Here is a 12,735-nt window from a genome sequence, read left to right on the forward strand (position 1 = left end):
CAGAACTCCCGTCGCCCCAGCATCTTCCTTCAATCAGAATCGATTCCGACTCTTTGCTCTGATACCCAAACCTCCAGATGTCAGATACTCAGATCGGTACCAAATGTTATGTGTCGATAGAGTATCAACCAAAACATTGATTTAGTTCGTGCTGTGTGCTGTCGTCAAGTAGAAGATGAGTAAACGGTAATTAAAAGTAACAGCATAACTGCGGAGTGCGGAGTGTAGGAAAACTGTATCTGTGAACTGTGGATAGGAAGATCGTCGGCATGGTAGCTCAGCGTGTTCGGTCAGAGAGCTGTATGGTCTCTGTAATAAAAAACTGAGTGGAGGGATCAACAACGAACTTCAATGGATGGTCATGTGACGTCCGCTACGACCAAATACAACGAACAAAATAATAATAAAAGAAATAAGTTGGTAGAGCATTAGATCGTTATACTATGGGTCCCGAGTTCAAAACTCACTGACGCCGATTTTTTGAAGCTGTTTACGAGCGGAACTGTTATATGGGAGAACATTTTTCTGACATGTAAAAGAAGGTTTCGGAGTTTGTAGCAGTATTCTTTTGGCAGCCTGCTTTCGCTTCGTTAGTTGAAAGTAGCAGAACTATAGCGTACATTTGTATAGACAACATCACACCTAATATAACTGCGTAGGCTTCCGCGGCCAGAGTCAGTCGACATAAAAGTTTTCTGGGTTTGGTACCGCGTCATAATGTAAAAACTACTGCTGCTGCTATAGAAAACCAGCAACGTGGTCGTGGTCGAAACAATTTTACCTACGGACATCATGGTCAGCTTTGACGTGAAATCACTATTTACGAACGTGCCAATAGATGAAACCATCCACATCCTTCAGGAGCGTGTCCCGCCAGACATGCGACCTGGTTGAGTTGTGCCTGACTTCAACGTACTTCAAATGGCAAGGAAAATACTACGAGCAGACAGACGGTGTAGCAATGGGGTCTCCCCTATCTCCGCTGGCAGCCGACATATTCATGGAAGCCTTTGAAGCAACGGCCCTCGGTTCAGCTCCTTCACGACCACGTTGCTGGTTTAGATACGTGGACGACACGTTCGCTATATGGCCTCATGGTGAAACGGAGCTACACAAGTTCCAGGAATATCTGAACAGTATGCACGGGAAGATACAGTTCAAAGTGGTTCAAATGGCTCTGAGCACTATGGGACTCAACTGCTGAGGTCATTAGTCCCCTAGAACTTAGAACTAGTTAAACCTAACTAACCTAAGGACATCACAAACATCCATGCCCGAGGCAGGATTCGAACCTGCGACCGTAGCGGTCTTGCGGTTCCAGACTGCAGCGCCTTTAACCGCACGGCCACTTCGGCCGGCAGATACAGTTCACGCTGGAAGTAGAAAAGAATGGTACTATCCCGTTTCTAGACGTCGAAGTGTACAGGAGAACGGAGGGCACACTGGGGCACAGAGTATATCGTAAGCCTACACATTCTGACAGGTATCTGCACGCCCAATCCTACCACCACCCAGCGCAGAAGAACTCTGTCATCCGCTCTTTGGCAATCCGTACTCAGCGCCTAAGCGATGCTCAAAACATCACATCTGAGCTTAAAAGGTTACACACAACGTTTTTAGCCAATGGCTACAGCCATAAGTCGATAAACACAGCCTTGTCGACCAACACAAGCAAGAAAGATAAGCAGGAAATAGACAAACTGCAGCCAACAGTACGCTTACCGTATGTGAAAAACGTCACTGACCGAATAGGCAAACACCTTCGCCGCGTTGGAGTGCAGCCTGTCTTCTATAGTGGTCGTAGGATCCAGGACGTGCTAGGCTCCACCAAGGACAAGGTGGATGCATTACACACTGCAGGCGATCACAAGGTGGAATGCGAATGTGGAGAGGTATACATCGGCGAGACTGGTAGGCCAATAGCAACGCGCATTCGGGAGCACGAGCGTTGCATTCGTCTAGGGCAACACAACAAATCCGCAGTGGCAGAACATCACCATGACTGCGGAAAAGAAATAAAATTCAGCGAAGCCTGTGTGTTGGCCAAGCAGCCAATTATGACGAAACGCAAAATCAGAGAGGCCATCGAAATACTCAAACACCCTAACAACATGAATAGGGAGGATGGACTCAGGCTTGCCCCATCTTGGCTGCCAGCAATCAGAGCCCAACAGACCGCACTGTCAACACGAGGAACGAACACTACCGGCAAGTAACTGCCGCCACGCGGCCGACGTCCAGCAGTTGGTAAACAGCAGCAAACTTCTCATTCGACGCTGGCCACCAACCATGGTACATGACACAGGAGCCAATGGACAACAGAGGTCACGTTCTCCCTCCACCACAATAACCTATTAAAATAAAGTTCCCTCTCCATCTTCCTTAAGTGACCAATAAACCAACTACCTTTCTAAAATTATGACGTAATGGCATGCGCAGTGAACACTAACAACAAAATATAAAGGACACTGCTTAGCTAGAACGCACCATTAGACCCAGAAGAAGGCCGCTGCAATCGTGGCCGAAACGTTGGCTTTTCTATAGCAGGAGTAGTTTTTACATTATGACGCGGTACCAAACCCACAAAACTTTTATGTCAACATCACACCTATCTGTACAACTGTACTAACGAAGTGAAAGCAGAATGCCAAAAGATCATTGTTACAGACTCCGAAACGTCCTTTCACATGTCAGAAAAATGTTCTCCTATATAACGGTTTCATGGGTAAACTATTAAAAAAATTATCGCCGTTAGTGAGTTTTTTTTGTTTCTTTTTTTTTTAACAGAGGGTAGATAACCCTTTGACTGAACACGCTGAGCTACCGTGTCGGCCAACTCGCCTCCCAACTATCTTTCTATCCACAGCTCACAGATAGTTTCCCTATACTCCGTAGTTCTGGTGCTATTTTTAATTAACGTTCACGCATCTTCTACTGGACGACAGCACACAGCACGAACTAAATCAATGTTTTGGTTGATAATCTATCGACACACAACGTTTGGTACCGATCTGAGTGTCTGACATCTGGAGGTTTGGGTGTGAGCCGCATCCGAGTTCTTCAAATTGGCTAACGACGCCCAGGTTCCGAGTCGTGTCCCGAATCTTTACTTTGTTCCTTGTCCGAGTTCTCCACGCTGGGACCGATGTCGGCAGCACCCACGACAAACCTGTGTGCAACTCACAGGCACTCACAGATCACGCTGGTAGCGTCCACGACCTGTCTGACGGAGCTATCTCTTCGCAGCTACCACGTTACCTCCGACCCGCTACGAGCTTCCACTTCGCGGAGACTTTTGTTCTGGATAGTTCTCGAGTATTACCGCTCTCCACCGATATGGCGGCACGACGTCGCCCTTGTCAGGAGTCTTTCAGTGCTATGTCAGTGAGTATCGGTGGACTGGAACCAATTAGTGTCTTCAGATCCGATGATAAGTTTTATTGTACTTCATTTATAATGGTACGTGAAATTCATTTATTTCTTTCTACCTCGAACACGTTATTTGGCGTGCCTCTTTCGACCACAGCACAAAATAAATAATAGCAAGAGTGGTCGAGGATGAACGCAGTAATTCACTAGAAGAGAAAATAATTTATATGTAGACTATGCACCCTCTCTTTGGTCAGAATGGAGATTTATATTCTGGTGCAGAAGCCTATAGCAGATTGGAGGTCAATACCAGGCAGGAAATTAAATATACACAAATATGTCAGAAAAGACTAGAAGTATATTTATTAGCCACTCCTGCAATTTACCAGAATACTTGCTCTGGAAAGTAACTTCAGCGTAACTATAATATCTGTATTATACAGATCCAGAATTTACCAGTATATAGACTGCTAATAGTAATTTGTAAAAGTTACACAAATGTTTAACTGTTGGATAAAAACAGCAGCTCAGTGATTCAGGAGTAGGAGCAGCGACTTTTTCAGAGTAGCTGTTTCTTTTCCAATTTATGAGGGGTGATCAAAAACAAAGGTATCACGGCCAATATTCCCGGAGATTCGTCTGTTGTAGAGAAATTAGCAGCGTGGCGTAATTATGATGCTTGCGGTTGGCAACTGTGCGGAGCTATAGCCAGCCACCAGGAACAGTGCTAGTTGTAGGTAAACACAAATGGCAACTCATTTGGAAAACTGATCTCATGAAGAAATCCTATCAATTATTCGATTTCTGTGGGTGAAACACGTAATCACGGCTGAAAATCATCAGCAGCAGGCGGAGATGTACGGAGAGACTATAATGTCTCGTCAGTAAGTGGCACAAAGGTGTCGCAAGTTTGCGGCCGGTAGAGAAAACTGGGATCGCAGTGGTCGACCCGGACGGATTTGAACACAGTTCGCGTGGACAAACTGATTCCGGACAACAGGAGAATCACGTCACGGCATATGACAGTAGAACTGAGGTTGTTGTTCGGAAGCGTGGCCAACCAACACGAGAAGAAGCCACATGGGGGTAAGTTTGCTGCTTTTTCAATCATACAGCAAAGCAGACTAGTACGCTGTTAAAGTACATTTGCTGGGACATCATCGATCACCCTCCCCACAGCATGCGAGTTTCACCTTTTCTTCATTTGAGGGAGCACCAACGATTTACTTCAGACCAGGAGGAAAACACTTTCTGACAACATCCTCAACCACACAATGACAGCATTTTTTTTACCAGAGGGCACATTCGAACTCATTCTACGAAGCGACAAGTTCTCGGAACTTCGCTGGAGGTATGTGACACCAGACGTCTATGCAAGCGTCACTCAATTCCTGTAAATTACAGGAGAATGATTTGTGAGCCGGAACTGGCGCCCGATAACTTTCGTAATATATTCCATCCGGTTCGGTTCTAGCGAATTTGGTGAGCAGAACATCAACTTCAGTTCACTGTATGCTCCTCAAATAACTGTATTACGATTCTGGCCTTGTGGCACACTTACTGGAGGACGGTCTCCCCGTCAGGGAAGGCATCAAGCACAGAAGGATGTAAGTGGTTCTCAATAAGGGTCACACAGTCCACAGCTGTTACAGTGGCTTCTATTACTGCCACAGGTCCCTTGGCAGCCCACGTGAATGCCCCCCCCCCCCCCCCCTCGCCCCACATAGCATAACAATGCCCCTTCCGGTCCGTGTCCGTGGAACGGAGCATGTTTTGGGCATCCGTCGGCCTGGATGACGGCATATCCAACACGACCGCCAATCTGGCGTAATAAGAAACGTGATTCATCCGACCAGCTGACACGTTTCCATACATCCACAGTACATTCTCCATGATTCCCAATGCAGTCGCAGTCGGATATGTCGTTGTATCAACATGGGCACTTGTCGGGTTCGTCTGCTCCGGAGCCCCATGTTCAACGATGTCTGCTGGACTGTGTGTTACGAAGCACCAGTGCTGTCGGAAGAACTGACTCTGTCGGCAAACCTGCCTCAGATCCCGCCTATCCTGCTTTACACAGTAGGCAAGTGTCCGACGTTGACATCGTGTGACGAGGCATGGACGTCCGGCACCTACTTGTGGTTTCATTGTCCTTCAACAACTTTTAATAACAGATATTCACTACAGTAGCAGGCGAAAAGTCGAAGAGCTTCGCCGTTTGCGATATGCTCATCCGCAGGGGCCAGGCCATAATAATCTACCATCTGTCAAAGCCGCTTATGTCACTGGATTTCCGCATTTGGGACCCGTGTCGCGGCTAGAATGTTTTCCCATTAGCCTCTGCTCCACTTTAGTACTTCCTTTACAGCGTCACGTGTCTGCTGTGTCACAAGGCGACATGCGCTCTCTTAGAAGGCAGCGGTTATAATGTTCTGGCTCATCAGTGTATAAACCGACTACCACAGGGCTAGAAGCTCTCTTTTACACTACTGGCCATTACAACTGCTACACCACGAAGATGACGTGCTACAGACGCGAAATTTAACCGACAGGAAGAAGATGCTCTGATATGCAAATGAATAACTTTTCAGACCATTCACACAATGTTGGCGCCGATGGCGACAGCTACAACGTGCTGACATGAGGAAAGTTTCCAACCGATTTCTCGGACACAAACCGCAGTTGACCGGCGCTGCCTGGTGAAACGTTGTTATGATGCCTAGTGTAAGGAGGAGAAATGCGTACGACTTTGATAAAGGTCTGATTATAGCGTATCGCGATTGCGGTTTATCGTATCGTGACATTGCTGCTCGTGTTGGTCGAGATACAATGACTGGTAGCCGAATATGGAATCGGTGGGTTCAGGAGGGCAACACGGAACGCCGTGCTGGATCCCAACGGCCTCGTATCACTAGCAGCCGAGATGACAGGCATCTTATCCGCATGGCTATAACGGTTCGTGCAGCCACGTCTCGATCCCTGACTCAACCGATGGGGACGTTTGCAAGACAACAACCATCTGCACGAACAGTTCGACGACGTTTGCAACAGCATGGCCTACCAGCTCGGAGACCATGGCTGCGGTTACCCTTGACGCTGCATCACCGATGATGTACTGAACGACGAACCTGGGTGCACGAATGGCAAAACGTCATTTTTTCGGATGAATCCAGGTTCTGCTTACAGCGTCATGTTCGTCGCATCCGTGTTTGGCGACATCACGGTGAACGCACATTGGAAGCGTGTATTCGTCATCGCCATACTGGCGTATCAAAAAAATTGTTCAAATGGCTCTGAGCACTATGGGACTCAACTGCAGAGGTCATTAGTCCCCTAGAGCTTAGAACTAGTTAAACTTAACTAACCTAAGGACATCACAAACATCAATGCCCGAGGCAGGATTCGAACCTGCGACCGTAGCGGTCTTGCGGTTCCAGACTGCAGCGCCTTTAACCGCACGGCCACTTCGGCCGGCTGGCGTATCACTCTGCGTGATGGTATGGGGTGCCATTGGTTACACATCTCAGTCACCTCTTGTTCGCATTGACGGCACTTTGAACAGTGGACGTTACATTTCAGATGTGTTACGACCCGTGGCTCTACCCTTCATTCGATTCCTACGAAACCCTACATTTCAGCAGGATAATGTACGACCGCATGTTGCAGGTCCTGTACGGGTCTTTCTGGATACAGAAAATGTTCGACTGCTGACCTGGTCAGCACATTCTTCAGATCTCTCACTAACTGAAAACGTCTGGTCAATGGTGGCCGAGCAACTGACTCGTTACAATACGCCAGTCACTACTCTTGATCAACTGTGGTATCGTGTTGAAGCTGCATGGGCAGCTGCACCTGTACACGCCATCCAAGCTCTGTTTGACTCAATGCCAAGGCGTATCAAGGCCGTTATTACGGCCAGAGGTGGTTGTTCTGGGTACTGATTTCTCAGGATCTATGCACCCAAATTGCGTGAAAATGGTAATCACATGTCAGTTCTAGTATAATATATTTGTCCAATGAATACCCGTTTATCATCTGCATTCCTTCTTGGTGTAGCAATTTTAATGGCCAGTAGTGTAGATACTACAGTAGCAGACGAACAGTCGACGAGCTTCGCCGTTTGCGATATGCTCATCCGCAGGGCCCAGGCCATAATAATGTGCCATCTATTAAAGCCGCTTATGTCATTGGATTTCCGCATATGGGACCCATGTCGCGGCTAGAATGTCTTCCCATTCGCCTCTGCTCTACTTCCTTTACAGTGTCACGTGTCTGCTGTGTCACAGGGCGACATGCACTCTCTTAGTAGGCACCGGTTATAATGTTCTGGCTCATCAGTGTATAAACCGATTACCACATGGCTAGAGGCTCTCTTTTATAATGAGATGTACGGGCCACGATTTATACATAAATGAATGAATCTTATCATATCCTCTATTGGGTGTGGGAAACACCCGAAAGATCTTGAGAGAGAATGTGGAAGTTTGAGGTGAGCTAGGCTTGAGACACTCACCTGTTCTGGAACCAGACCTGGACGACGCGCATGTCGAGGCCGGTGTCCTGGCTGAGCTGCTCGCGCACGTGCCTCGCCGGCTTGGGGCTGTTGTTGTACGCCAGCTTCAGCGTCTCCAGCTGCTTCGCCGTGATCGTCGTCCGCGGCCGCTTGTTCGGCTGGTCCCCGTCCAGGCACGCACCGTCTGCAACACACACCCAAACATCACACCATCTGGACCGTCACTGCCGAACTGATTACTCGTACCAACATATTAGAGGGCTGCTATGTGGTAATGCAGGTTTCCTCGGCGAATTTCGGTGACAAGATCTTCTCGGGTTATCGTGATGCCGTACTGTCGCAGCGTTTCGACCAATTTCCTACTCGTCATCTTCAGGCGACGTCTGAGGATGGCGAGCAGGAAACTCGTCAAAACGTCGGGACAGCACGAAGCCACGACTCGTCTTATAATCCGAGAAGATCGAGGTTGTTCATAATGATTTAATTATCATCTCGATAAAAATAAAATTACATAATTTTTCGTTAGTTTGCAGGTTCCTCTGCAGTCCTAGTACAAGTTGAAATCACCCCGCCACACTACCGCAGTAATCCAGCTAGCGGTAACAACACTGCAGAAATCCAATCCTGAGCTGATGGAAGTGCGCAACAGCAATGTTCCATCGTATTGGTTAGGTTCTGCAGCTGCTTTCAGTGTGACTACGAAATCTGAATGACGAAGATCGCAATGACAGAGACCATATATTTGTGCAGAAACGGGAATCACAAGAGCAAAGGAGACCCTGGTGGTCGAAGATCTGTGTGTCACCATCGAGTGGCAGTGTCAAAGTAAAAACCAGTCATGTTTTCAGCGTCTTGTACGACGTTCTGAACATGTCGAAGATATTCCCGAGCTGGGTTTCACGACTGCTCACACGCTTTCAAAAAACCAGTCGAACCGAGACAGCAACGGAAATGTTGCAGTGATCTGCCAATCCAGATAACTTTTTTAGCAGCCTTATCATCACGGTCGAGAGCTAAGTATAGCACTTGGACTCTGAGAGAAAGGAGCAAAGCAAGCAGTGGAAATATTTGGTTTCACAACCGGAAAAAAACGGCGGAGACCCTACCTTCATCGGGAAAGGTGATGATTCTGAGAGTTTTCTTGGCACTAGCATGGTGTGGTGGTAATACACTATGCTCGTAAGTTGTAAACGGTCACTGGAGCTTACAACCTAAATCTCCTGACGAGTGTACAGGAGGCTGTCAAGGTCAACCGTCGCCGGAAGCTGTCCAAGGGTGTTCACCGAGAAGCCTCAGAATATTTTGCGCAGGGCATTATCATACATGCTGCTTCTTTGGGCTATCAAAGTTTGCTTCACCTCCCCTGTCCCACCCCTCCCCTGTATTCCCTTAATGGCACCCGGTGACTACGTCATTGCTCCTCGGATGAACGAACCATTGCGTTCAAGCATTTATAGTAGGACGAAGAGATCTCCTAGATGAAACGTTTCCCGAAAAGAAAAATAAAGCAAAAAACAAATTTCCATCTCTTTCGTCTTTGGTGATTCGGCGTTTGGAAAATGTGTGGTATTAGATGGTAAATATGTAGAAAACAGTAATAACATCATTACATTTCTTGTTTTTTCCCCTTTGAGGTGATAATGAAAACGTTGTGATTGCCCGCTCCTACATTGCAACAGATGATCAGTAAGGCAAAAAATGGCTCTGAGCGCTATGGGACTTAACATCTGTGGTCATCAATCCCCTAGAACTTAGAACTACTTAAACCTAACTAACCTAAGGACATCACACACATCCATGCCCGAGGCAGGATTGGAACCTGCGACCGTAGCGGTCACGCGGTTCCAGACTGAAGCGCCTAGAACCTCACGGCCACACCGGCCGGCAGTAAGACAACAGTAACAATGGAAAACGAAGAGAGAAGTGGCCCAATTAGAAATGACGTAAGGCATGTAAGCAGTCTTTCTCCCCTACTGTGCAATAGGGACGTTAAGGTAACAGTGATGGTAACAGAACAATGGTTCAGCAGCAGAGGTTTTAAAATTCACGGTGAAAGGATATCAGTCATAGGACTTGCTGATGATTTTCTTGTTTTCAACGAAAGTGAGGAAGAATTGTAAGATTTGTTGCACGAAAACCACAGGCTGTAGAGGGCATAATATGCATAGAGAATGAACGAAAGAAATTCGATATAATGAGGAGTAGCAAAAATAAGCTAAGCGATAAACTTAACCCAAATATGAGGATACGAAGTCCTTCATCTACTTCGTATGATGAAGGAATTTGTCTACCTCGAAAGCAAAATAACGCGTTGCAGATGAAGAGCATTGAAGAAGAAGACTAGCACAGGCAAAGAGTACATTTCACGCTAAAAGAAGTTGACTAATACCAAACATCGGCCTTAATTTGTGGAAGGCATTTCTGAAAATGTACGTTTGAAGTATTGAATTGCATGGAAGAGAATCATGCACCGGGGGAGGGGGGGGGGGGGAAGCTGGGAAAGCAGACAAGTGAAGCATCTGAGAGATCGCACTAGAGAATGCTGAAAATTAAGTTTACTGACAAGATGATAAATGAGGATGTTCTCCGTAGAATCGGAGGCGAAAGGAATCTGAAAAACGCTGATTAAAAAAGGAACAGCATGAGAAAACATGTGTTGAGGTACCAGGGAATACCTTCCAACATACTAGTGGACAAAAACTATAGAAGACAGAGAATGAAATGTATCCAGTGAACAACTGTGAATATGTGGTGTAAGTGCTTCTCTGGGGACGAAGAGACTGGCACAGGAGAGGGAGTTGTGGCGCGTCCTTCATCGTACCAAACAAGATATGGTGACCTCCCTCACCCCTCACCCTCCCCTCCCCCCCCCCCCCGCCAAAAAGTGGTTACTTGAACTCAATTACTGTGACTCATTCTCACATGTGATCGTAGTGTCGAAAGTGGATCTATGTCGTGTAGATAACTGCGGTGAATGCTTGTGTGGTATAGAGCTGTGTTGGTGTTATTGCGACTGATCATGGAAACCATTTCCTTCGTGTGGGGTGCTCCTCAGTTGTTTATCACAATTATTCTATGTATTATATCTCGCACGACTGGCCAATTTCGGCCTTACATTCCATTTTCAAGGGCAGCAGGCGTCGATATGTTGTACAATTATCCTGTTACTAAAGAGCGGATGTAGCCGCTTGTATGTTCTGCGCTCGCTCTCTGACCGGCTATATCCGACGTTTAGTAACAAGATAACTGTACAACACATAGAGGCCTGCTGCCCTTGAAAATGGCCTTAAGGCTGAAATTGGTCAGTCGTGAGAGATATAATAATGAGAATACTTGTCAAAAAGAGACGTGGTGGAAAACTACAAAAAGTCTTTCAAGACTGTGGAAATGAAAGGAGGGGAGTGGGTGAAATACAGAACCAGCACTTACGCTATTCCTCTCAGTTTACCAACCAGCCTCTAGACTCATCTTCCTCACCATCAACAGTGCTACATGGTGTTTTACCATGACATACTACTGAACGATTTCGGATCCAACTCCAGGCACCAGTGCACGGTTTGGGTACCAAAATGCATAATCTATCATATCTCCATTTCCAAGATAATTGGAAGTTAAAGAAAATTCTTGTGTCATCATGAATAGAACCAGCTACAGGGTGTGGGGCAGCTGACCCTAGTAATAACCGAAGACACAGGAAAGGACTTACTACAGAATAATTTGTTAGGACAAGGCACATTGAGCGTTAGAGAAGACATTGCAAATTAGCAACAGTATCAAAAGTCATCTCAAGAAACTGCCCTGAAACGCTTTGTTGACAATCGGAATTAGGATACTGGTATACAACTTCATCGCCTGTGACAACAATCATCTCAATCACATCCATATAATGATCGACTAGAGTCTCCGAAATAGATGATGATCTTTTTGCCTGGCTGACTGAACAGCCCGGTGCAAGCTTTTTTTTCTTATTGACGACATTTTGGCGGCTTGTATGACAGGTCAGGTGCTCTTGTCTTGCCTCGTCAAAATTCATTCGGTGTTTTTGTTGTTGATGGTGATGAGGGATACTATAAGAGAATACCCGAGGCCAACACGTAACCTACTGCTTTCGAATACCAAGGTGCTCAACGTCGCCGACCGACCCACTTACGATCATCAACAATGTTGTATCCTCTCATTCCATGAGATGCTACGGAGAAATCTGAAATTCAATCCAGCACGTTGACACGAGCTCTGGCAATCAGGAACCTCGCGCTGCAACCAATTTCCCTTTCGCTGGTCTAGTACTAGCGATGGAAATTTCTCCAGCGACGGGGATTCTAAACAGGTATTTCTGGGTCGAAGCTACTGAACAAGCGTCCATTAGTGACCTCGGCTACGGGGACGAGTCTGACTCCACGGGTACAGTGGATTTCGCCGCGAATCTCGAGATTCGAGGAAGTAGCAGAATCTCTATCTGCCTATCCATGGAATTTTCCTTTGTACCCTCATATGTAAAAAGGACGGTCAAGTTACGATTTTTTTTCCTATAAAGTGATAACGAGAGGAAATATCAGCATAGAGAACAACAAACTTCGATTCTCTTTGTCAGAAGGTAGCCAGAAGGAACCAGTTTACACCAACTGCCAATAAACACGGAATTGCCCGTTGGTCTTTTATCTCTGGTAACTGTAGACTAAGGTTATCAGTTAGTGTTCTCAGGGAAGGAAAGACGACGGTGTGTTCGGTGGAAATGCTGGAAAGAGGTGGATTTTAATTTTGGATTCTGTGGGGAAGGAAACCAAACAGCGAAATCATCGGTCTCATCGAGTTAGGGAAAGGTGGGGAAGGAAGTCGGCCGTGCCCTTTCAGAG

At 46.6% G+C, this 12,735-nt stretch overlaps 1 protein-coding gene across 1 annotated transcript in view; it reads right to left on the reverse strand.

The window, feature by feature from the left end:
• Positions 1-12,735, reverse strand: part of LOC124616261 (LIM/homeobox protein Lhx3) — a 213,696-nt gene that overhangs the window by 116,941 nt on the left and 84,020 nt on the right. Inside the window, exon 4 of the mRNA XM_047144565.1 lies at positions 7,883-8,066. Coding sequence (XP_047000521.1) covers positions 7,883-8,066 — 184 coding nt within the window. The remainder of the gene's footprint in view (positions 1-7,882; positions 8,067-12,735) is intronic.

The sequence above is a fragment of the Schistocerca americana genome, chromosome 5, assembly GCF_021461395.2.
Source record: "Schistocerca americana isolate TAMUIC-IGC-003095 chromosome 5, iqSchAmer2.1, whole genome shotgun sequence".
Lineage (NCBI taxonomy): Eukaryota > Metazoa > Arthropoda > Insecta > Orthoptera > Acrididae > Schistocerca > Schistocerca americana.